Genomic DNA, 27,914 nt, shown 5'->3' on the forward strand with positions numbered 1-27,914 from the left:
CGGTATCAAATAAAATCATATATTTTAAATTGAGATCAACATGGATTATTTGTTTTAGTGTATATTTTTCTTATACTTAATTTTAAATGTTGAGAAGATTCCTAGAAATTCCCCAGACATAGATGATTTTTCTAATCAACACTATACTACTACTGAAACACCTTTATGGGAACTACATAAAGGCTCTATTAACTTTTCCATTTTTTGACATACTGAGTTGTAATTCCTATTTTGGCATGAGAAAACTAGTTACTTTTAGTAAAAGAAAATTGCTTATAATAATTCTTAACATTTTAAGACGTCATTCCAAATTTATTTTCTAAAATCTTGCAACGTACATGCATTATTTTTATAATAAAAAATAAACCAAAAACACCCCTACTTGCCAAAATTCTTCTGTGTTAAAATAGATATTTTTCATACAATGGGAAATCTTTATATTTTATATTTCAAGAGAACATGACATTAGGTTTCAACCGAAATTTTTGCTATCTTTTTTTATTATGCATACCAGCAAAATATCTCCTTTTGTAACTATTTCCCACTTCATGAAATACAGAATTGAGACTATCATTGAAATTCTGATTTCATTACCATTTGCAACTAATAATAAATAATTTTCCACTCCTAAGTGCTGTTTTCACCCTGTGGGAAATACTCACGTATTCAGGGATGCTTTCAAACAGCACTCAAACTGACCAATAAACGAAAGAAGACCAAAAGAAAAGTCCTTCATGTTTCCCAGTAAGCCTTTCCACTTTATAAATTAGAAATGAGTCTTCCCTGGCAAGAGTTCTGTCTCCAAGAGTCAAAAAAAATGTGTATGGGAAAGGTTGTTTCCCAGTGTGACCTCTTCCCTTTCCCATAGCTATCACCACTTCTACCACAAGACTATAAATTCGGATTATTGGTTACTAGATTACATGACCTGACAAATGGCTTTAGTGATATCTCAATATTTAAGAACTCAATTCTTCATTTAAATAAAAGATAATATACTAGAATTTATGAGGTAGAGCTTATTTAGTAAATCACATTTGTAGATAAAGAAGTAATAAGGTCCAGAAAAGTTAAATAAATTAAGATTGCCTAGAAAAGTATTAGTAAATCAGGTCAATTTTCTTTCTCATATCACTATGTCTATTAAATAAAAATTGCACTTATCAATTTTAGTATACTTTAATCTTCTAATATAAAGCCTAACCAATTGACTTGAGGCAATATAAAAAACAAATTTAGAAAGAACTTAAGAAATGATAGCCCTTGAGAAATGTGAATATAATAAAACTTTTATGCAATGCTTTTACTTGCAATTCTCACACTAAAAATTCTTATTTTTAGGTCTTATATGAGTTATCTATTATATACCAACTTCCTTAATATCATTATCTTTCAGCCTTCTTGACATCATTATCTAATTTGACATTTCATCTTTTACTTTAAAAAAAAAATTGAAAGTGGCAGAAAGTAATCAATTAAGCAGTAAAATTAAATGTAAAGACAGATTTTTCTTATTCACAAGCTTTCTACATCTTGACAAATTTAAAGAGATACATGTCTAATTTGTGTGGCTTTTTACTGCCACACAAATATGCTTGAGGTAAATGATCAACTCATGTTCTAGAACCAGAAACTTAAGTCAGCATGAAGAAAATGCTTTTAACCTGGCCAGTATAAAATGTATGGGTCAGAGATTATTTAACACGCCAACTTTGCTTGAAATGTCAAAGTAGGGCTTAAATTTAAGTAGAACAATCCAAAATTTCACTTACTTTTCCCCTCATTTTGTATTAATTCTGTGATTTCTGATACAGTTTTAGCCACATTTCATTGACTTTTCATAACCTCCTTGGAATTAAAAATAATCTTCATTAACTAATTAATCATAATTGAATTTGACCTTCAATACTTTTACTTACTCCTACATGATTTTTATTAAAGGAACTATATATCCTTTTTTAGTATGACTAAGAGGAAAAGGAATTTGCCTATAATTTATTACTCAAAGGATGACAAAAATCCCACCTACCTCACTGATCGGTTATAGAGCTAAAATCATCATTATCAGAGTAGCTCTTTTAGACTGTTACGGATCCCTAGAAGGCCCTCTGCCTAAGCAGAAAAACTCCCTAAGGTATTAGGCCCATTAAGATGTTAGAACAGATTTATCAGATTATAGTCCCACAATATAATGGAAAGAGCATTGGGATTTAGAGTGAAAAGACTAAACAAATCATTTAATCTGTCTAAACTTGAATTTTCTCTTCTGTGAAATGGGAATAATAATACCTACCTAGATTAGCTTGAAAGATTAAGGATTAAAATCTCTATAGATATACAGATGTTAGTAGTTAGCACTAAAAATAATAGAACTAAAGATAATCATTATTAAAATAAATGTTACAATTATAGCCATCTTGAAAAGCAGAGAATGCAACTCTTAAATGAATTATTGATGGGACAGCAAAATTTTAATAAAAAGAATTTGGAATTAAAAAATTCACTGTATGAATGAGCTAAATTGGGAAAGTTCCATAAAGGAAACACTAAACGACATGATCGTGAGGTAGTATAACTTGAATATTCTTGGCTTTAATATTACCAATAATAACATTACACAAGCTCCATAATCTCAATTTTAAGCATTATACTCTCTAACCAATACTTCCTATCTTTTTAGCCCATTCTCTCTAAGCCCTTACAATTTTAATAAGTATTAGATCCACTGGAACTGCTAATAAGTGATCCCACTACATATTCACTCTCTCATCCCCACGTGGCCTCACTGCCCATCCCTAGCCAGCTTAAATACCAGTGTCTTATAATCGCTTCCTTGAATACGTAAATGATGCCACCAACTCTTTCTCCTCCAGTTTTATGATCTTACCTGGAAATTCTTAAATATAAACTCTCTACCTACTCTGCCCCTGCCCTTAGCAGGTAAATGTGATTAAGAGAAAACAATCATGCTGACAAATCTCAATTGAAATTCAAGACTTCTTACATTGATTTGTCCAATAATTGCCTTAGTCAATTCACTTTCCCATTTTCATAGATGATTATTTCATAACTTCTCTCTCTTCACTCTCAGCTGGTTATCCTGCTTTCAACTTTCACAAGCTCTCATAACCAAATTCACTACCTCACCTAAATGTGTTCCAAAATACTCTGCCTTAATAACCAAATACACCGTGATTTCTCACCAGGACATCATTGGTGAACTATCTTCCCTACATTATTTTAATTTTAACTTCTCTCTAAAATAATTGCCATCACCAAGTAAATACACTAATTTTGCCAATCTTAAAACAACTTTCCTTGAGCCCACATCTCTCTTCACATCTCTCTGCCCCATTATACTATTCTCTTTTAGAGCAAAACTTCTAGAAAGTTGTCTACGTTAACTAGAAGACTTCCTCTCCTCCCATTCTCTCTTGGACCTCCTTTACAAGGGCTTTTTCCCTACTACTGTTCTACCTCATTGGTCATTCTTTCTCAGTTCCTACTGCTAGTTTATCTTCTTCATATACTAAACTCTGAAGTACCCCAAGACTCAGTCCTGAACCATTTCTGTCTACACTGATTGCCCAGGTGACTTCACCAATTCCATAAGCTTTAAATTCTATATAAACTGGAATTTGATGACTCTGAAATGTACATTTTTAACTATGGTATCTCCCCTGAACCCTTTTCATACCTCCACTTGGATATTAAATAGTCATCTCAAATTGAATATGATCAAAAAGGAACTCTTGGAAATTCTAGTTCAGGCAGTAGCAGACTAGCATGTATACAACTAATCCTCCTGCAGATTACAATTGTAAGGTCAAGACAAGATACATAAAACAACTATCTGAATGCATGGGAGAGCAATAGAAAACAGGACTAGAGAAGATTCAACTGTTGAAAGAAGAAACCACACTGATGTAACATACGTTCTTACAGCTTTTCTCCTAAAGACACTTTCCAGGTTACACAAAGTGGCAAGAATTCTAGCAGAAAACCATAAACATTTTGTCCAATGGTATCAGAGGACAGAGTATGAGGCTACCAGAATGACTGTAAATTGAGGGAGAAAATTGGAAGAAAAGAAGAAAAGAAAGGAAGAAAGGAAAGCAAGGAAGCAAGCCTCCCCCCGAACTTGAATATAGATTTTTTTCAATTCTTGACTAATCCTGACTTGTGCTTTCATGAAATAGATTCCAAAAAGCTCAGCAGAAGGCAGTAACTGAAAGGCGGAAAGAACTGACCATAAATTTCAGCCTCTGGTCACTACAGGATAAATAGTTCAGTGTTCGAGCCACATCACTTTAGAGGAACACGGTAAATTGTTTGGTAAACACCTTTACACTGAAATTGAGGAAGGGCTATACTCTAGAAGCAAATACTATATTCTCAGACTAATAGACTTGCACTAACACTGAGCAAAACTGAATTAGATCTTTTAAAAAAAAGTTGAAAACTTTTAAAAAAAAGTTTCCAAACCTGCATAATTTTAAGATGATGAGCCAGTTATTTACGTGCCTACAGAACAAAAGCAAGTCTCCAATGGATTTAAAAGAAAGATAACAGAAGCTAAAGATCCACATATTATCCAAAAACCAGTATGTAATCAATTTTTTCTAGACATGCAAAGAAAAGGAAAATCTGATCTGAGGTTAAAAAAAAAGGGGGGGGGGTCAATACAGACCCAACTCCAAGAAGACCTAGATGTTGGAATTAGTAATTGAGGATTTTATTAACTATTATAAATTTGTTTGAGGGCTTAAAGGAAAACATGATCACGATGAATGAACAGACAAATATCAGCAGACAGATGAAAACTATATAAAAAGAGCCAAGAAAAAACCTAGAACTGATAATACACTATCTGAAATAAAAAATTTACTGGAGGAGATTAACACTATATTGGAGAAGCCAGAAGTACAGGTTAGTGAAATTAAAGGCAGATCCATAGAAATTATCTAATCTGAAGAAGAGGAAAAAAATACATGTAAAAAATGAATAGAGATCTAGTGACCTGTGGGGCAATATTAAATGGCCTAACATACTTGTAAATGGAATCCCAGAAGGAGAGGAGAGAAATAATGGGACAGAAAGATTATTTGAAGAAATAATGACCAAAGATGTTCCAAATTTGTTTAAAAAAAAATTTTTTTTACAGATATAAAACATTTAGTGAAGCCCAGATAAGAAATATCTAAGGGAAACCACGTCTATATACATCATAGTAAAGGTGTTAAAAGCCAAAGAGAAAAAAATCAAGAGCATCACATGAAAAACGACACATTTTATTGAGGGGAATAACAATGTGAATAATGACTAACTTCTCATCAGAAACAATAGAGGCCAAAAGATGAGAACAATAGACATCTTTAAAGTGCTGAAAGAAAAACATTCTCAAAGATTTTTATACTCTATTAATTTTTTTTTTTTTTACTATCCTTCAAAAACATGTAGACAAAATAAATTTCAAGTAAGGGAAAACATCACCAGGAGAACTGCACTCCAAGAAATATTGAAGGAATTTTTTCTAGCTAAAGAGAAGTGGCACTAGATAGACTTAGATCTACAGGAAGGAATAAAGAACTCTGGAAATAAAAATAAGTGAGGAAATATGAGTAACTCCCTTGTTGTTTCTTCTCTTAATTTCCTTAAAACACTGATTACTTAGTACAGAAATTATTGCATTGTACTCTTGGGTTTATAATGAATAGGTATAAAATAAATGACAACAAAACATAAAGGATGGGGGTAGCAAGTAAACATAATCATAACAAGAGTCTTATATTTTACCTGAAGTGTTACCATATTAACTCTAAGCAAACTACAGTAAGTTATAATGCATATTGCAATCCCTAGAGCAATCACTAAAATCAATCAGAGATACAGCTGAAATGCCAATAGAGAAATTAAATGGAATAATAAACAATATTTAATTAACCCAAAAGAAGGTAGAAAAAAGGAATAAAGGAACAAAGAATATATGGGATAAATGGCAAAGAAATGACAATGCAGAAGACTGAGATGCAATCATACCAAAATTACCCAAATGTAAATGGACTTAACACTCCAGTTAAAAATCAGAGATTATCAACCTGGATAAACATGTAAAACCCAACTAGACAAAGACTCTAAGAGGTGCAACTTAAATATAGATAAGTGAGAAGAAGACATATATATACCAGGCAGACAATAAGCATAAAAAAGCTGATGTGGCTCTATCCTATCAAATTAGACTTTAAGAAGAGGAATATTACTAAAGATAAAGAGAGACATTTGATGATAAAAGGGTCTGTTCATCAGGAAGACATAACAATCCTTAAATACACATGCATCACACAAGAGCTGCAAAATACGTGGAGCAGACACTAACCAAACACTCCCTAAATGCTAAATGAATAGACAAATCCTAAATCACAGCTGGATATTTCAAAACACTTTCCTCAATAATTAATGAAACAACTAGATATTTGACCACCACCACCAACCACCATAATCTATTTGACATTTATAGAAAATTACACCCAACAAATACCACATACATAATCTGTTTAAGTTCATGTGAATATTTATCAAGACAGATCACATGTTGTGCTATAAAATGCCTCAATAAATTTTAAAAGATTAAACTCCCATTGTGTGCTCTCTGACCACAATGGAACCAAATTAGAAACCACCAACAATAAGGTAACTAGGAAAGCTTGTAACTGATGGACATTAAACAAAACAATGTATTTCTAAATAACTCTTGAGTAAAGAAGAAAGCATGTATTTCAACTTGAATGATAATTAAAATGCAACATATCAAATTTTGGGTCACAGTTATATTAGTCCTTAGAGGGAAATTCACAGCTTTAAATAATTATATTAGAATAGAGCTAAAAATCAATGAAATATTCAACAGTCCACAGAAAAAAATTAACAAAGCCAAAAGTTGGTTCCCTGAAAACACTGATAAAACTCTTGATTTCCTCCCAGGCAAAAACAAAGCAAACAAATAAAAACCTGAAATCACGTTCCTCCTCATTTCAGTAGATGGTAACTCCCACCGTTCCAGCTGTTTAACTGCTTAAGCCTTAGATTACCTTTGACTCTTCTCCCTAATATATGTAACCTGTCAGCAATTATGTTGACTGTACCTCAAAATACATCTAGACTTCAACCACTTCACAACATCTCCACTGTTAGCACTCTGGTCCACGCCATCCTCACCCATGGCAAGAGCTGGGGTAGACCAGAGAAGTCGTCTCCAAACTGGGACCCCTATTTCTGCCTTTTCCCTTCACCAATCCATTCTCTGTGACAGCCAGAACTATTCCCCCACAACATAAACTGCATGTCTTTTTCTACTTAGAACTCTCCAACGAATATCCAACACAGACTAAAATTCAACCAAAATCCTTACCTACAAATTTGACTTAATCTGGTTCCTGCTATCTCATCATCTATCTCCTACCACTTACCTCTATGCCTCAAAGACTGCCAAGCAGCCCCCTGCCTCAAGGCCTTCGGACTTCCTCAGATTTTTTTTTTTTTTTTTTATTGTTTCTCAACCTTTTCTTCATCAGGATTGCAAAAATGGGATTTTTAGTTCTAGCATTCTTTCTTCATTTGCTAGCTTTTCTGTAAAGAGAAACTTCCCTTCATCAGCTATTTGGTTGTCCTAAGGTACAATTCCATTAAAAAAAAAAAAAAAGCAAGACAATTTCATAAAAAAAGTTGTATTCTTTCCCTTTGTTTTTCTTCTATTTACCATTTTTCAAAATAATGACATTGTGGTAAAAATAAAAATATATATTTGGTCTTTGCCCCTAGTTTCTGGCACAGAGCTCCTAAAATCCTTGGAATTTCCTGAGTCACAGGCGTATCTTTTGTTATTCATAACAAGTCCTTTTTGACCACATCTGAGTTTATGCTAATGAGATGACTGGAGAAGGGAAGCTAGATAGCTTCAGGACAGAAAGCAAACAAATGTTAGAGGGTAGGAATTTAGCCCCATTCCCTCCTCCACCTCTAGGAAGAGGAGGAAGTGGTAGAGACTGGGTTACAAAAACTCTTCAACAAGGATATTCCAAGAGCTCCCAGGCAGGTGAACACACTGATGTGCTGGGAAGATGATGCACCTGGAAAGGGCATGGAAGCTCTGGGCTTCCACTTTCCATATTTTGCCCTATGCATCTTTTCCATTTAGTTACTTCTGAGTTGCATTTTTTACAATAAGTTGGTAAACCTGATTCAAGTGTTTTCCTGAGTTCTGTGAGCTGTTCTAGCAAAATATCAAACTTGGGAAAGGAAGAGATTGTGGGAATCCCTGAACATGTAGTCAGCCAGGCAGAAGTGAGCAGCCTTGGCAACCCATCTGCTGCTGGCATCTCAAGTGTGGGGAGTCTTGTGGTACTGAGCCCTTAAATCTGCAGAATTTGACACTAACTTGGAGTGGTGTCAGAAATGAACTGAATTGAATATTCAGTTGGTGTCAGAGGATTTGACAATCTCATAGATGCAATTCCTTAGAATACTCTACAGGTGATCAATGAGGGTTTGTCTGTTTTTAGCATCATTATAACTAATGGATTTAGAGACAATGTGATTCAATCCACTACAGTTATTATCTTTAATGATGCTCAAATTACACCAATCTTTGGCTAGTGAAAGCCTTTTCAAATTGGCCCCTGAATCCTTTTGATACGACCCTAACAGCCTTTGATAGCTAGAAGGAAGAATCTTTTAATCCATTTGTCATAGTTTAACCGTGAAACCACAAGCATAGAATCAAAGGAAAGGATATGATTTTGGCTGGTCCTTTATAAAAACATCCCTATGTTTTAGAATAATAGGTGCACCTCAGTCTTCAGCATTGTATCATTCTTTACATTTTCAGAATGATGGACTGAAAATTTTTCGTAGCACTTTGATTCAGTAAAAAAATTCTTAGAATGGGTCAGCATCTATACACAATGTATTTATTTAATTTACATGCAAAGAAAATGGGACTTTAAAAGAAATACATAATGGAGACATGGGAACATAGGGTCAAAACCAGGAATAGAATATAGCACTAAGTTATACTCTTTGGGATTTAATATTTAACATTATTAATAACATTTCACTTACTATTACTAACAGGACATTGTTATTGTAGCTTATCAGAGGTCTTCATTTAACTGGATTAAATTTGAAGGAATTATTGAACTTGACTAAAGCAATGTAAGCTGTGAATGTCTGTGGGAAGGGGTGCCTTTAAGAAGCATTTTTGGGAAAGGAACTACCTGGACACAGATTGCCCGGACTAGAATTAAAAATTTAGAGTAGACTGAAAATCTAGACTCTGCTCTCATTACTATGGCCAAAGAGCTGCTGAATAATTGATCATGTGTTTAATAGTAATAAAAATTTCCATTATGCTGCATATAAAGTTCATTAAATAAATAAATGTGATAAAATATGATAAACTGTGGACCTAGATGGCAATTTGGTGGCAAGAAGAAAGTCATTCTCTCTAGCAAATAATAGAATTTACTTTGTGTTTTTTTAGAAAGGCAGTATTTCTACCATTAGTTTCCTGATTCCAGTTAATGATTTCAGCTAAAAGAGCTCAACAGTCTTTTTCTATTTTAAAGCACTTAGTCCTACTAATGCTGAAAAAAATGCTATATATCCACTAAATTTTTGTGTGGCATTCTGCTATTTTAACAATTTAACAACACAGTTCTGAGGGACTAGAGCATAGTTTCACTCTTCATGGGGTTTACAGGTTATTACCAGTATCCACAGGGTAAGCCGGAAGCTTGGAATGGACACATTTTGTTACTATTATTAAATGAATTCAGAAACTCTTTAAATTCCATTAGGTTGCCCCAAATGCCACCTTTCCCCCTTAAGATGCTGTTTTATAAATGAACGCCTCACTATGTCGGGAGAGACAAACTGCTGTAAGGGAAAGAGTGAAACAGATCCAATTCTGATACCAGTTACCTCTGTGTTACCTGCGTTAAGTACTTACCTCTCTGAGTATGTTTTCTTCTGCGCAAAGCAGAAGGTAATAAAGCCTACTTTGAATCATATTCTTAATTGAGACTGAATAAATGCCCTATGTAAAATAGTTGTCAGATATCAGATGCATAATCAGCTAGTTCTCTTTCCCTAACGATGCCAGTGCCTTGCTATTAATCTTAAATTGGCTTATTGGTTTAGTTTAACATTTACTGGGTGCCCAACACACGCTGGGCACTGGGCTAGTCACAGAGGTAAAGAAGAATAAGATTGGTCCCCGCATCTAAGTGACCAAGAATCTTTTTTCTTTTAAATTGAAATACTGTCAGTTATGATGTGTCAATTTCTGGTGTACACCACAATGTCTCAGTCATGCATATACATACATATATTCTTTTTCATTAAAAACTAACAAAGAATCTATTAAGGAAGACAAATTTGTATGTGAGAACTCATTTTGCCTGAACAGAGTTGAGAACTACCAAAGATCAGTTTACACTTTTTGTCCTTTATGATAAATACTAACTCAACTGTAAAAGCGTAACAAAATAAAATGGGTTAGTTTTTGCATTAATCTAGAGTATTTTAGCAAAATAAGCTTTATTCTCATAAACTTTAAGATAGTATAGAAATATGTTCTATTTATAAGACTATCTTAAGGTACTTTCATTCATAAGAACCACAAGACTGTTTTTGCTTATTTAACAAATAATAAATACGGTATTTTCAGTAAAAGTTGCATTTCCAATTAGCCTAGTTACCTCATAAGCAGTTCTTTTTTTTTGGAGGAATTAATATTTTCTCAAGTGTCACCCATGCACGAGTATTCTACCAGGAGTGTTACGTGCTTCCCATCATTAACTCATGTAAGGGCTCTTTTAGTTCTAACGATTTCTATAAAGCACATTAATCCAAATATGCCTATATTAGGGTTCCATAATGCATTGCATTTTCCATTTCAGTTAAACCTTTCCAAACTTGCAGCTGCCTTGATTTGCTCTCTATCATAGGTTCAGGTAACCCCTTTTGAGAAATGGAGATGACTTGTTGTGCAGGTGACAAGTTGACCTTATACAATTTTCCTAAAGGTCAATAATTCTATATTATTCTTGTTAAACAATAACTGAAAAAAGAAAAATGCTGAAACTGTCTTTATATTCTAAAATCCCTTAATTTACATGTAGTCTTTGTTCACTGAAGGAAAATAAATCCTGTGATTACATGTCAGAATGTATTGTTCAAGAGCATGAAATCTGCCTTTTTATTGCACTGTCTTGAATAAATGTAAGGACTATAAAGTATAATCCTTGAATGTTCTATTAATCTTGATTACTTTAAAGTGCATGTTAAATTTCTAGGAAAATTGGTTTCGACAAACCATACACTATAAGATTTAGTTGATGCACTTAAGACATAGAGGTAATTTTTAACACCTGTCACAATCTAATGTCCTCCACAAACATGTGCAGTTAAAACAAATCATGGTCAGTTTTGGCTGTTTTGAACATGGTTATCAAATTATTAAACATGAATTAAAGCCTAATAACAGATCCATACGATTACATTCCCAAGAGGTTTAATTAGTTGCTAGCAAATTAACAGTAGAGTTTTTGAATTCTCTCATATATGGGTTCACAAAAATATATCATTGGTAAATAGCTATAGTCAAAATTAGTATTATATTTATCAGTGTGGAATATAAAGAAAAATCATGAGATTCAAATTTTCATCTCTCCTAGATCATTTTACCTAGACACATTCATACTAGTCAACACTGAAAAATAAAAAATCCTGTTTTTAATCTTGGGACAATGATAATTTTTGATACAAAGTTTGTCATTTTCTCAAGTATTTTCTCCTGAATAAGAATACGCATTTTAAGACAGTCAGTTCAAGGAAAGGCTTTTCACTCTCTGCATCTCCGTTTCTCCTCACCCTTTCCTCCATGCCTTTCACTTGTTTTGTGTAGCTGTTTCCTACTGGCTGAGGCCGGGGAAGGGGAGGACAGCACAAGCCTGGTGGAAACACCCCCTCTGTCCTGTCTTCCTTCCTGCTGTGGAAGTGAGGCTGTCAGCAGGACGGTGAGCCCCCCAGAACTTCAGCTCTGTGGAGAACCTGGAGCTGGCCCTTCATAGCTTTAACCTTTCCCTAGTCTAAACATCCTTTAAGTCCCCAGACAAAAGCATGAAGGGCATGGGCTATCACAGGTTTAAAAATGAACTTCTAATTTCTTTAGAAGTCACTTGTCTCTTCTCGCTGTGTTATACATCTAGATTTTATTTAAAAGCCTTTTTCCTCTCTGAGCCTTTTTTTTTAACTCAGAAATATGTTGACAGCGATAAGAAAGTTAGAGAAATTCAGATTTATATGATCTGCTGTCATTACTACTTATCAATAATAATGAGACTACTTATGACATGTTAGCACTAGTAACCCTTCAAGCTTTGCTCACATTTATTGAGCCTGCACCCCAGCCCTGTGAAGACATACTATGATCTTCCCTGTTTGGGAGAAGAAGCGAAGCTAAAAGTAGCTAAGCAAGTACTTGGCTTCTTGTCATACACATCAAGGGGGCTAGGACTTGAACCCAAGTCACTTAGCCTCCAAAACACCTGTGTTCTTGACCTCTGTCCTTTCTTAATCCATATGATTACATCTATATGATTACTTCTGAGTGGGATAATTAATACTCTGAGTGGTTATTTTTATTATTATTAATGACCCTGAGATATTCATGATGTTACTGGCAACCAAAACTCTAATGCTTATCTGTGTATGTGCGTGTGTATGTATATAAATTCAATTATCTTTCCACTTCCGTACCTCCTCTCAAGGTAACCAGCCTGGTAGATATTCTTCCATTCTTCTTTTCTATATTCATACTACTATCTACCCACAATTATCGATCATGCTCCTCCCATACAGCGCTAGGTACGCTCATATATATACACATACACACACACAGGCTTTCAGATTAGTTGTTTTTATAAAAATATGATCCTATAAGCATTATCCTCACAGATCCTTTTTCAAGGGAAAATACTAGGGAAGCTGTGGAACCGGGAAATACACAGAGGAAATAAAATATCACTTATTTCATGTATCAAAATGGCCCTGAGTTAAGGAAAATCATTCAAATCACAATCTATGTATTTCAGAGGTTTCTGTATATTGCCATCATTTTGTGACAATAAAGACTTTGGAATACCAAAGCAGGCAGGTGGTTGACATCGCCACTATCTATATAAACCCAAGTGAGATGGGCTCTCAGAGGGACCTGGCTCTCGGCCAGGCTACGATAATCTTGTTGAAGAATCGTGCTCTGGAGAGATCCTCAGTATCCTAAGGCAGGCTTTAAAAGTTAAAGACCTTCCTTAAAAATGTCAGGAAAATCATGTTGATACTCACTAGTAATCACTCACCTTTGGACCTGGTAATCCAGGTAACCCAGGATTTCCATGTGGCCCTGGGATGCCCTACAAATGGTAAAAGAGTCAGATCATTCTTAGAAGAGATCGAGATACAAATAACAGTGTTTATTATAACATTCAAGTAAATATTATATAACATAATTCATTAGAATGAATATATTAGTTTTACCAAGGTCTTTAACTTTTCCGAGATCTTGGATATTTCAGTCTTGGAAAAGACATTATTATAGAGCAGAACTGTGGTTTTCGTTTTTCACTTCAAAACACCACCTTGAGGTGTTGTTCTTCACGTCCCTTCTTAACCACCCCTATGTCCAGTCACATTGCTTAGCACTACTTCTAAAAGCTGTGTAGACTAAGAAGCCTAAAAATAAAGTGCAATTGTTTACTCTCCTCTCTGCATGTGGTAATCCTTTCTGCACTTGGGTTTTTAATTATGCTGCGATAGATGCCTTAAAGACTTAACATCATTTAACCTTGCCCCCCTTTACCTGTTCCAAATCATTCCTCAAGCGTCAGCAGAGATCCTATCTCATTGTTAAATCCTGGCTACACCAGCATGAAGTGATTTCTCTTTCCTACTAACTTCCACAGAACTTGCTGCATGTAAAATTCACTTGCAATTAATTGCCTTGGGACATTTCTTATACTGTTCTGTTATTTAAATATTTCATTGCTACTTTAATTTCCTTATGACATGTGCTATTAAGTTCCAGGATTATAAATTCTTTGAAAAGACAATTTTTTAAAATATTATCAGTATCATACTCAGCACATAATGGCCTCTCAATGAGTCTTTGTTAATTTGAATTTAATAATTGCTTCTATTTACTGAATACATACTATGTGCAAGTAATGCTTTTTCTAAAATTACTAATCTTTGTAACAATCCTGCACATTGGTTATTTACTCGCATTTATAAATGAGGAAACTTAGGTTCACACAACCAACAAGTAGAACTAAGAGTCATCTCCAGAAAGCCTTCCAGGTTTCCAGGCCTCCTAAACCCATTTGGGTTTGGTTCCCACCCCTGTACTCTTCAGCTATATGTTTATCTTAACACATAAACAGTTAATAATTCTCTATTTATCTGTCTTTTCAATTCTGAATTAGTAGAGAATTGTGTTTCAGAGAGGAGAGGGGTGCCAGCAATGCAAACATTGAAAGGCTATCTAGCAAGATTAAAACACAGGGGAAAAAAAATGAGATTTCATGACATCCCATTTCTGTAGCCTTCAAAAATAAATATTAATAAATTAGCTGGAAAAATTTATAATGATTAACAAATGAGTTTCGACATCGATGTAGGGGCAATGGGCATAAAGTATTATTTCACAGTGCTCAGTAGTGCAAGAGTGAGCAAGGATATTAATTTCAGGAAAAATTAGTATCAGTCAAAGGGATTAAAAAAAAAAAGATAAGTTTCTGGTTGTTGCCAATTAAGATGAAATCTAGGGAGAAAAAAAGGACATGCTGTGGGAGAAGAGGGCATTAGCAGTGGAGAGGGGGTGGAATCAGTGCAAAGATGAATGAACTCAGTCCCTCAGAAAAGTAGGATCCAGGGTCTCCGGACAGAGAGGCAGGGGGACAAATGATTTCCTGGCTAAAGGAGAGCAGGCAAGGTTCAGAAGACACTCTGGGAAGAATGTGCCAGGTCATTAAGTTTACAGAAAGGAAAGAAATGGTAAACAGCTAGAGCCCAGCAAGCATTCATCTTCTGCCTCATACGGACAAGAACTTGATGTAAAAATGGACAATGGAAAGTAATATTTCAGGGCAATTTTTCATTCTACCATTTGTATGATAAATAAAAATCAAGATAGAAAGACAGTGAATTATCTATTGTATTTGCGTTTGTCTTTATAACCATCACAATTCTTTTTCTAGTGCTTTGAAGAATTTCTGCTAGTAAAAGTCCACATTTATTTTTTAGGTCTGAAAGGAACTAATTCTAACACCACGATAAATCTTACTGTTGGAACTGTGTAATGTGGGGAATACTGCTTATCCTTCAGGCAGCTTTTTCCCTCAGGACAATGATTTTTCTAGTTTATAGCTCCAATATTTTCCACTATGTAATCCAGGAATGCACTATTTTAAGGCAGCCCACTCTTCTTCATTTCCCAAAGCAAATGAACCCCACTTTGGACTATCAACCACAGATGAGGATCACTTTATAACTGAGAATAATATTACAAGTAGCACCAGATCAGCCACTGATCTACAAATCTGATCATCTTTCTTGAGCATGTTCACAGAGAATGCTTTGGCTGGGGGTTCATACTCAAACTAGTGACATGTATTCCTAAGCTTTTCTTGAATTGGCAAAAGGTAGGGCTAAGTTTGAAGGTCCAGGCAGGTTTCCAAAGGAAGCACAAACTGTACAATACTAGGGAACACACACCGGAAAGTGACCAATGCTAACAGCAAGGGAGAAACGGCGCTCATCTACTCACCCGTGGGCCCCTCCTTCCTGATGGACCCGGGATACCTGGTGGGCCAGGAGGACCCTTGGAAAACAAACGCCAAGATGTTAGGCATGGTGACAGACACAGCTTTTCCCCCAAGTCTATTAAGAGCCTCACTCCAGGGCTCTTTTTTCAGTCCTCTGTTGCCAGCTGATGATGATTTCAAAATAACATGAAGCCCCTCACCCTAATCAGCAGGGGTGAGAGCTGAAGCCCAAGCGTCCTCTTTAATCTGGCCAGAAATGGCAGCAGGAAGGTTTATGACTTACGGTTACGGCCACTGTATCTGGTTTTTACAGCGACCATAACTAGTAGTTTTGTGGGTAAGTTTTTTTTTTGTTTTTTTACCTAAATTTACTTTTACTACTGAAGGAGGAATTCAATTTAGGGTTTGAAGTCCAACAATTACAGGTTTTTTCAAACACACTGCAATAGAAGACTTGTCTTGAAAAATTAAAGCACTGACCATGTTCTGTTCTTTAGGAGACTTATACCAAGGATCTGTGTAATGTGTTAAACTGTTATAATGAGACCCTTCTAGTATGTTCAGTAATAAATCCGCCTTACACAAGGTGCGGCATACCAGGGGGTCACTAACAGAGCTAAATGCTTTGTAAAAACAAAATATGAAAGCAAAAACTGATCAATTTTTAAAGCATTCTGAGTTCTTTAAATGTAACTGATGAAATACATCAAATAAGAAATAGGAAACTACTCCTTTGCTGCCTCGTATTACACCTTATGTCATCTTTTTCACTTTATCAACTTTGGAAGAATAAATGTTGATTTAGGATATGGTTAATATATATTCAATCATTCATTTAATTGTTACTGAACATTCTGCTGACATGGCATTATTCTCAGTTTCTTCAGAGCCTACTCCTAGTCCATTTTACAAACATTCATTCGTTTCTGCAGTACAAACAGTACGAGCTTTGAAGTTAGACACATCAAGGTCAAGATGATTAGCCCTACCGTTAACAAGGAGCATGACCCCAACGAGCCTCATTTACATGCAGCATCTCTCGTTTTGAAACATTATCCTTTATCTACACTAGAGTCATTTTGCAGTTTTCTAATGCTCTTTATATATTTCAGACTGTACATTTTCCTTTTCTTTTTTCCTTCTCCTATCCACTAACTTAATAAAAACCTTTCCTGTATTTCCTAATACTGAGAAAAGTAATATTTCTATTCAACACCAAACTGAGGGCATTCTTCCTCCTGAGCCACTCATGCATTTTGATAGCTATTATTACATCACTAGCTTCCATTAAAATTTGACTTTCACTTATTAAAAAAACTTGAAATTCTTTTCAGATTAGTTTCGATTCTGCTGTTATAATCAGAACTTTACAGCTGCTGATTTAAAGCTCTCAAAAATAAGAACTAAGAAAAGAAAACTAAATGCAAAATTAAAACAAAATAGTTTGGTTTGTTGCCCTACCACACGACTTTGTGGCAAAAGAAAACAGTACTCCATTGACATTGAAAAAGCAGTTACCATTAGAGTTCATGTTAGATACTGGGGGGAAACATACACTTTATGCTGTGATTAAAATATTTGAATTGTTTTTATTAGCAATAAATAAAAATAAGTTTTAACTTGCCTTCACAATTTTGTATTTCCAAATCTTTGTGAATTGACTACTAATAGACATTTTCTAGAAACCAGAGGAGGAAAGTAATTTTATATGGCATGACGAGAAAAAATTATTTTCTATAAATAAAAGTAAATACTAGGAAGGGCATTTAACTATCATGTTATAGGTTATTAAGAGAAAGTATACTTCAATTAAAAGAGCAATGGTATGGCAATAATCCAAACTAGAGTCAAATCATGCTTCAGTCATTTACCAGCTGAGCAACCTTAGCCATGTCAATTACTTTTTCTAAGCCTTAGTTTTCTCACCTTTAAACTATTGATGATAAAAATTTACTTTTCAGGGTTATTGTGAGCATTAAAGATGTTACATATAAAATACCTGTAACTATGATACACAGCAGTAAACTATAACCAGGAAACTTAACCAGTAAACTATAGAGCAGTTTTTTTTTTAAAAGGTATGCATGGGCACAAGCACTCAATGTTAGCATAATGTTATTACTAGAGTAATATTATTACTAGGGTAATATGATTATTACTAGGGTAATATATATATATTAAGACAAATGTATTCAGTAGACCAACAGTTCTAAGAGATAATACTGTCTGGTCAGCTAATCTTGGAAGTCCTGCATCTACAATTCCCTTTACAATTCATTCATTCCCTCACTCAACAAACTTTAGTAAGCATCAACTCTCCAGGAGTTGACAATGAGATAAAAAGACACACGTTAACAAACAAACACATAATATACATTTTTATTAGTGACATGAAGGGAAAGAACGGTCAATGGAGAGAGATCAACAAAGCGTACCTAGTTTATACTGCGGTATCAGAGAAAGCTTCTCTGAGGAAGGGCTAAGTGAGACCTAAAAAATGAAGAGGAGTTAAGAAAAAGGAGAAAATAAAATTCCAGAAAATAAGAATAAAATGAATGAGGGCATGAGTAAAACAAAAGAAATAAAAATATAGTCTTTTTACGGAGCTAAAAGAAAGCCAGTAGTGGCGATAAGGAAAAGTGGAACACAATGGGGTTGCAGACGTACCAGGGGCCAGAGGACACGTGACTGTACGGGTCATGATAAAGAGCTTTTAGTTTATTCTAAGTGTGTTATTCTTCCGTCACTGACGAGTTTAAGCAGATAAGTGACATGATCTAATTTTTTTAAAAAAGGCTCACTGGAGAATTTATGTAAAAGATGGCAGAATGAGAACATTTTAAGACCACCCTTCTTCCCTCAAAACCCACCGAAAACAAAAAAACACCAAAAGAAGAAGAAATCATCTCTGATGAAACAAGGAAAGGACCACAACCACAAACCACAAAATATGAAGATTATCTTCCAAATACTGAGAAACTTTGGAGTAAGGAAAGATGCTGAGAGATGACCAGAAATAAAAACAAGCAAAAAACCTCAGACCTCAAACTTAGGACAGGCTACAGATATCTAAAAGTTATTAGTCCAGAAAGTTCATTCCAGCAATCCTTTATTGATAATGGTCATGTTTAAGGGAATAGGAAAGACACAGGAGATAAAATTCATGACCCTGTACAGACCCAGTTCAAACAACCAAGAGTTTAAGTCAGGTAGAAGTGAAGAGGGAAAACCCATCATTTTTACGAACTACAACAAATCTCCTAACCTCAGGAGATTTCTGGTGATGAGAGGAGGTAAAAGACAAGAGCATAAATCTTATCACTTCTCAGAGTGATATAAAAGGCTTCATGACAAACTACAAGTGAAAATGAGAGATGTGTTTCTGGGCAGAGGACAAAATCAATGTGGAAAGACAGTGTGTAAGGCAGCAACTTAAATCTGATGCTGTGCACCACTCCACCTTGCTTCCCTCTGCCTCTCCCCATACTATTCTAAAACGAATAGTGGCCCAGACAGCGTCGTCATTATTTTAAAAATAAGTAATAACCAGAAAGAAACCAGCAAGGCACCTAGACGTATTGAGAGGATAGGGAAGTATGAGGACAGAAACATAAATTAAAAGTAGATGAAAATCGTTCACCAGAAGATGAATTACTCCATGCAACTGAGAAAAAGTTCAGTTGTGTTCTTCACTACAGATTAAAGACTGTCACGATGCTATTTTTCTATAAAAAGAGAGCTCAGTGAGTTATGAGATAAAAATAACCAAGGTAATGAAGTGTGAGCCAGAAGAGCTTAAGAAAGATGAAAGGGCAACACAGAAGCAATTACAGATGAAAGCCATGCCAGAAATAAAAAGTGACTATAATTGAAAATCAGTTAAGAGATATGGAAGTAGCTGAACCGAATTTACACAAAATGAACTGGAAAAAAGCAATCAGAGAGAGAGGATTGCAGAGAAGACAGTAAGTACCGTCAGCACAAAGGACATTTAACACATGCATGTTGATGTGCCTGAAGGAGGATATAGAAAAATGGAAAAGAAAAATACCTGAGGATATAAGGAGACTTTTCCATAATGAAGTAAAAATAATCTTCAGATCAAAAGTTTCCTGGAAAAAAAATGGATACAGAACCTAACAGGTTTAATGAAATGAACTTCAAAGATAACAAAAGAATTGCATGAGCTCACAGAGGAAAAATTAGGCTGGCCTCAGACTTCATTTCAAGAAGCAGTAAGAACAATCTGCACCAAGTTCATCATTTCATCACCATTCACTCCATCATTAGCCTTCTACGATCTACCATTAAGACTATCCTGAAGTAGGATTCCCAAAGTTCGATAGTGACTTTCCCATTAGAAGAGCCAGTGGATCTCCTCCACTTTTTCTCAGTCCTTATCCTCTTTGACTTCTGAGGCTTTCGGCACTGCTGATCAATGTCTTTTCAAAACTCTTATCTTTGGCTTTTACGACAGTATACTCTATTCTTATTTCCCAACTCTCTGACTCTTCTATCACATTTCTGTTTTTCCCCATCTGCAATCACAAAGCAAATATTCCTCATGATGCCTCTTGACTCTATGCCAAAATCCCTTCCTTGAAAATTATCCAACTCTATAGCTTCAAATACTGATGGCAAGACGTCCAAAAATATGTCCCCTACTTTGACCTCTTTTCTTCATTTCAGCTTGAACTTTTCCAACAGCTTACTGAATTGCCAACAGCACCTTAAACGTTTTAACATGGTTTCCTCTCCTAAAATCAATTTCCTCTCCTAATTACTGATTTTAGTAATGGTGTCATTCTCTCAATCCATAGGCTTGAAACATTAGAGCCATTTTTAATCCTCTTCCTTTTTGCTTGGTCTATCCAATTAATTTCCTAGTTCCACCAAACCTTCCTTCAATGTATCTCCTGAATCCTACCTTCCCTTTACATTTCCATTGTTGTCACCCTAGATAATGCCCTCGTCTTGTAACATCAAGATGCTAACAGGAACTTCCTGTCTGTTCTGGGGACTGCTACGAGACCCACTTCCCTATTAAGGTCTCTGCTTATAAACCTACAAACTTCCCCACTGAGAACAGGATAAAGTCAGAACTATCAGTTTAACAGTTAAGGCCTCCACAACCTGCCCACATCTAGCTTCGGTCTTATGTTTGTCTAATATTATTCAGCCTAACATTGTAGAAGAGTTTGTGCTTTAAATGCACAAAATCTGGTTCAAAATCCTGGCTCTATCATTTACTGCTGTTTTTCCTATATAAAGAACACGCCAGTTTCTTTCACCTACCAAAATCTTATCCATTCTTTGAGGCCTAGGTTCTAACTAACTTTGTCCACAAGAACCTACCCTGAGCAGCTCACCCTTCAGTGATCTTTCATAGGGATCCCCTCAAGCAGTATTTTTCTTACCTTTGAAAATGTGTCTTCCATTCACTTATTCGGTATCTCTCAGTGGCATTTGTCTCACTTTACCATGAGACACAGCCACAAATGCACTTCCTGTATCCCCATAATCGCAGTGTAAGCTGACAACTGTGTTACACACACTGGCGTTTCTGCTTTGCCCACAGCACAGACGAAGTAAATATCTGTTGAATGGTATTGCTCTACCTACCAATGCCGAAATGATTATTCTCGGATTTAGAAAAGAGATTAATATTCCTCTCTGACTTCTTCTGAAGAAAGTAAATGGCTTCCATAACTATTTGTTTAATATGACCTGCCCAGTGGCTCAGTTTCATTATGAATATGCTGGTAATTGTCATAGCTGAAAAGAGTTTATTTCTCTACAATATATTCTTCTGATTTTATTTAAACCTTTAAACATTCACTCTAATAAGAGTTGCTCAGTACCTATCAAATCACTTTGAGTAATAACCACGAAAGAAACACAAGCTAAACAAGTGGCATCATCTCCTATTCTGTGGTTTCTGGAGCTAAACAAATGACTCAAATTTTATTTTCATCAAATAAAGAAATACTTTTATATTTTAGTCTGCTTACAATGAAAAAAATTTTCTAGACATGTAAGTTGATTTTCAAGGTATTCAAAAATATAAAAGGCAACATAATATTTCTAATGTCATTCGAAATAGCTTTAAATGAGTTTTAAATGATTTTTCAAATTTTCAAACGTTCACTCGTAATTGCACCGACAGAGCAAAAGAATTTCAGACCCAAAAAAAAAATCCATCTATTAGCTCATAGTTTTGTTTATGCATTATTAAATAAGTGACTTAGCCATTTTTTTCTACTGAATGGACTGATGGGCTGACTGGCTATTTTTTGTATGAGGTAGATGGAGCTTTTATTAATCCATAAATATAAATTGGATATATCATCAAAGATATAATGAAACATGTTACTCTTTATGGAAATTAAAATATTTCATTTAGAATGACAATTAGAGTGCTTTTCCCCCAACAAGTCACTGTAAAATTATCTCTAAAATGTTATACTGTTTTAATTAATTCATTTTGCTGAAAGTATGTTTAATAATGTACTTAAAGTATTTTTATTTCATCTACTACAGCTTTTACATCCTTCCCTTAACCTGACTATGCATTAAGCCTATGTTTTCTCTTTTTTTAAGAGAAAATGCTGATCTATATTTAGCAGTTGAATTCCTGGTTGAATTTCAACTGAACAGGAAAGACATATAGCTTACTCACCACTTTACCAGAGTTAAGTAAACTTTTCAGCCTGCCAATAAAAATAACCAAAAATAAAAGGACAGTATACGAGCCAGGGTTGCATTCTGGTTGGACGTGTTATAGAAACCATAAATTCATTCACTGTAGCCAGGATCTGATCTGTTCTGTATTGTTCAGCCTACAGAATTCTTTTTGAAATGTATGGTAAAGTTAGCGCATTAAGACATATTTTAAAAACAACAACTTACGGGAGGTCCAGTGTCCCCTTTTGGCCCTCTTAGATTCTCCATTTCGAGCACTGTATTAAGATCCTCATAATAATAATAATAATCATAAAGCTCAGTTTCATAGCTATTTTCGATGGGATAAGTAGCACCAGGGTCAAATTCACCTTCCTTCCTTAGATCAAGGTGGTTATCCACAGACGGCTCATCTGTCATTCTGTATAAGGTCGTGTTCAAAACCTGTTGCAGTTCCATGAATTCATTAGTGTGCAGATTGGCTGTGATAGCCTTCTTGAGATTAGTAATTGTATCTTGTTTTAAATGTGGAAGAAGAGACGATGTCTTCTTAAATGGTGACAGACGAGCTACTTTATCATCATGTCGTGTGAAACTGTCGGACACATTTAGAAGAGAACTAAATTTCTCCTTGCTGTTTGTTCTTGCCTCATTGAGGCTATGATGCATCATCGGCAGGCTTAAATTTGTCTGGGTAAGTTCCTCAGTGATCATTTCTTTGGCTCGAATCCCATGACTCACAGTATCGACAGCAGAGGCATTCCCTGAATGAAGAGAAGTCAACTGAGCTCTTGACATCTGGTGTCCCCGTTGTTTACGCACTGCTGCAGAATCATTATTTGTGAAATCTAGAATGCTTCTGCCTTCGGTAAGTGTGTTCTCCGACAGCACTTTTTCACCAAGTCTTTTGGGGAAGGGAGTGCTTTCCGATACCTTAGCTGGTACAACAGTTGTATGAAGAAGGCTTGCCTCAGGGTGACACTGCGGTTTCACATATCTGCAATAGTTTGCAGATACTTCTGCAGAAGGAATAATATCCAACTGACATACTATTCCTTCAAAATGGACAGAATCATTATTCATACTTCCTAAGGTAAACACACTGTTAGAATCAAAGGTCTGAATTTCCAAAGGAGTCTCTTGGCTAAAATATTTCTTTCCACACTCAACAAACATTGAGACAACTTGTTTGCTAATGGCAATGGCCAAGGCGTGCCATCGCTCATCGTGAACACTGTAGTTGAAAAACACAGACTGCTTTCCTCCAAGGTGCACCACTAATTTTTTAGGTAATAACTGTACTCCTAATTGCAGTCTAGTTTTACTTCTAATGCTGAAGAGAAATGCATTGTTTACTCTATGTGACTGTAACCCAATTAAGATTGCAAATGGCTGTTCTAGGTTGACTGGTAAAACTTTCATGAGAGGTGACTCAATATAACCATCATTTGTTAAAATGACACCCGATTCTGTGAAATGGACCCCCCGAGGTAGTGGTGTCGATGATGATGGTACAGCAGTCACTGATGAGGAGTGTCTTACATCTTTGCCTCCAAGGCCTAGTTGATGAAGAATATCTATGCCTGGAAATTAAAAAGAGAGAGAGAAAGAGAGAGAGAGAAAGAATCTTACTCTTATGCATTCATGTGTTCACATAAATGTTTGCGTATGAGAAAATCTTCCTCGCAGGGATCAACAGTGATCCCTGAAATACACAAGCTCTATCGATAACTAATTTCTAGGTAATGAGAGATACGGAGAGAGAGGGTAAAATGTTTACGATAGTCCGAAACATACACATACACACATGCATGCACACACACATCCACCCTCCTCCAGTATCCCTAAGCTCAAAATTTAATTAATAAATGTTCTCTCATTTTTTCACATAGGAAACTGATTTGTTACTGCAATGAACGTACATGTTCAAAGACTCCCAGATAGTCATTTACTTCTTTAATTTAGAACTCAAAATCTTATGACTATGTTAAAGAGAAACTGGAGACATACTTAGACATACTTAGAAGAAGAAATTTCTAATTTGGGAACCATTTTATAAAGTTCACAGACTCCTTTAAACTATGACTATTTAGGCTGTCTTCCCTTTTAGCCTTCTGAGAATTTACAAGTCACATAAGAGCCCTTCCAATGCCAAATACCTTACGTGTGCGCTGCTTGTGAAGTACCGTCACCCTGATAACCCCTGGACAGGAGAACTTCAATTCCCACTGCTGCTGGTCACCAAACTTCTTCTCTCCCTTCCAAGTTTCTCTCTCTCCCATTTTCCCTCAGTCCTCCACAGAAATTTTTGACCCAAACAATCTGTAGACTTTCTCAATATTATAAAATATGGGGTTTATATAATATAGATTTGTATAATTATGAATTTTTCTGGTTTTTTTAACTGTAATATTACTGAGAGTATATGTCTTTATGTCCCTTACCCAATTATAAACTCTTGGAAGACAGATTCTGTGTCTGATTCCTCACTGGCTATCTCCTATATCTGCCCCCAAATAGTCCTGTAATTTTTTTTTCAATTGAAGTATAGTCCGTTTACAACATTGTATCAATTACTGGTGCACAGCATAACAGTTCAGTCATACATAAACATACATTCATTTTCATATTCTTTTTCATTAAAGGTTATTTGAAGGTATTAAACATAGTTCTCTGTGCTGTACAGTGTAAACTTGTTGTTTATCTATTTTATATACAGTAGTTAGTATCTGCAAATCTCAAACTCCCAATTTATCCCTTCCCACTCCCTTTCCCCCTTGGTAACCATAAGTTTGTATTCTATATCTGAATCTGTTTCTGTTTTGTAAATAAGTTCAGTCTTTTTTTTTTTTTTAGATTCCAGATTTTAAAAAATACCATATGATATCACTTATTTCTTTTTCTGGCTTACTTAACTTAGAACGACCATCTCCAGGTCCATCCATGTTGCTGCAAATGGCATTATTTTATTCTTTTTTATGGCTGAGTAGTATTCCATTGTATAAATATACCACAGCTTCTTTATCTAGTCATCTGTTGATGGGCATTTAGGTTGTTTCCATGTCTTGGCTATTGTAAATAGTCCTGCTATGAACATTGGGGTGCATGTGTCTATAATTTCTGAATGAATTTGCCCCACTAGAATCTGGTCAGATGTGACATTTACCTTTAGAGTCCTATAAAATTAAATACCATTTGTAAAGAATGATAAATATTTTCTTAAAGATATATAACAGCTTAGTTACATTATCTTTATTATTCTTTGAGTTGTAAATCTCCTATTTGTATCTTTATAAGTACATAATTATTTCCAACAAGAAATGTTAAAGAATTGTGCACTCCTGTGATAAGTGAGGAAAAATTAAGGTTTCTAAGGACTAGCCAGGCCAGGAACATTGCACACCATCTTAGTTTTCTTTTTATAGGAAATTATCAGATATTTGATAACTCATGTTTATTACAAGTAGCAAACATAATGGCAAATGTAAAACCCAATGGACCCAAGTTTGATGACTCTATACAACAATAAAAAAAAAATACTGAGTATCATTCATGGGTCATCTAGCAATACAATTAAAATGTTTTCTCATTAGAGAGCTTTACAAAACATTCAAAACGTTTTAAGGTTGGAATAACCATCATTTTATTTACAATGTAGTTATAATTTTGTAACAGTTTGAAATGTTATGTTTGTATCTAAGAAGCACAACAGGGTCTCTTAAACTTTTCCACCAAAATATTCCTAACAGTAGTTTTAAATTATATGCATCTTTAGGAATTTGGGGAAATATTTTTACTCCATAACATGGCTGCTTGTTTTACTATGAAACATAAGTTACCAGCTAAATGAGTTAACTATTCTCATTCTCCATCTTCAATAAAATTTTACACTCTGAAACATACCATGCTTGGTCTGCAACTTAGGATACTGTGGCCAATGTACCTGCCTCTAAGGATATTCTCAATACAAGAGGTAAATTATGGTAAAGACACTGCTAATGTGAAAGTCACAATGCTCAAAGTATATTTAATCAACGTATGTGAAAGTTAGTTATTCTGTGATGCCAAATCAGTTATTCTTACACAAAGAAAGAGTCAAAATTATGTGGTACGACATTGAGGCTTGTTACTTGCTCAAAGAAAACCAGTCCTTGCATTTAACCCCTGCTAACTGCTGCCTCGAATTTCTTGATTCTATTAGAATGGAATACTATTGGAAAGAGTCTTCTTTAAAAACTTTAGTATATATATGTTTTCAATATTTATATACATATATAGAAATGTTTCCTTCCTTCAGTTCTAATGTGTGTATATATATATATATTTTTTTTCCTTCAATCTTGTTTGAGCTTTATGATAAATAGCTTAGGATTTAAAAAAAAAAGTCAAATGTTTTTGAGCATTTACTGCTTAAAAAATTTCTTGATTGAACCATCTTTGCATTTCTAAACTAAAATCTACTTGATGGTTGTATTTTATTCTTTAAATATCTTGCTGGATTCTTGAAGAATAACTTATATAGACTCACTGCATCAATATTTATGAGTTAAGACTGGTCCGTGGTTTTTCCCTTATTGTAATATCTTCATCAGAGCATAAGGCTGAATTTTCATTATTATTTATGGCCTAGAGTGGCTTAAATATCTTTAATTCTTTTTTTCTCAAAAGTTAAATAAAACTCAGTTGTAAGCCAAACTTACCATGTTGACTTTCTCATCGATAGCTCTACATTCACCTTCCTAATCTTTTTGTTAATTGACTTATTCTAAATGTCAACTGCATCATGAATCAATTTTAGAGATTTCTATTTTTCTATGAAATAATAACTTTCTTCTAGGCTTTCAAATGTGTTACCCAGAGATCTTCATGTAATATTCCCTTACAATTCTGTTTTCCTATTTCTGTGGTTCTCTATATAACTTTCCAATTTTAAATATTTTGCTCTATTTGTTCTTTTTTAATTGAGTTATAGTCATTTTACAATGTGTCAATTTCTGGTGTATGGCACAATTTTTCAGTCATATCAACATACATATATTTGTTTTCATAATTCTTTTTCACCATGAGCTACTACAAGATCTTGAATATACTTGCCTGTGCTATACAGTATAAGCTCTGTTTGTTCTGAAATGTCACTACTGTTTATTTAAAAAGCATATCCTTTGGACTTGTTTATCCTTTCTACTATTGTCTGTTTTCTGTATCATTAATTTCTATATTTACCTTTATAAATTTCTTCTTCTACTTCCATTTGGTTTATTTTATTCTTTTCCTAACTTCTGGAAATGAGCACCTACTTATTTAAGAATAAATTTTCCTTTAAGCAATAAATTTTCTGAGCACTGCTTTAGC

General features: G+C 34.8%; 1 protein-coding gene across 10 annotated transcripts in view; it reads right to left on the bottom strand.

The window, feature by feature from the left end:
- Positions 1–27,914, bottom strand: part of COL24A1 (collagen type XXIV alpha 1 chain) — a 337,788-nt gene that overhangs the window by 263,183 nt on the left and 46,691 nt on the right. For 9 of the 10 annotated variants that reach the window (XR_004325201.1, XM_032494719.1, XM_032494718.1 and 6 more), the window contains 3 exons: positions 22,791–24,145; positions 15,884–15,937; positions 13,419–13,472 (listed from right to left, as the gene is read on the bottom strand). Coding sequence is in view for 9 of the 10 variants with exons in the window: in XM_032494719.1 (XP_032350610.1) it covers positions 13,419–13,472; positions 15,884–15,937; positions 22,791–24,145 (1,463 nt within the window). In the remaining variant the exon portion in view is untranslated. The remainder of the gene's footprint in view (positions 1–13,418; positions 13,473–15,883; positions 15,938–22,790; positions 24,146–27,914) is intronic. The other variant, XM_032494720.1, reaches the window with a different exon arrangement.

This window comes from Camelus ferus, chromosome 13, assembly GCF_009834535.1.
Source record: "Camelus ferus isolate YT-003-E chromosome 13, BCGSAC_Cfer_1.0, whole genome shotgun sequence".
Lineage (NCBI taxonomy): Eukaryota > Metazoa > Chordata > Mammalia > Artiodactyla > Camelidae > Camelus > Camelus ferus.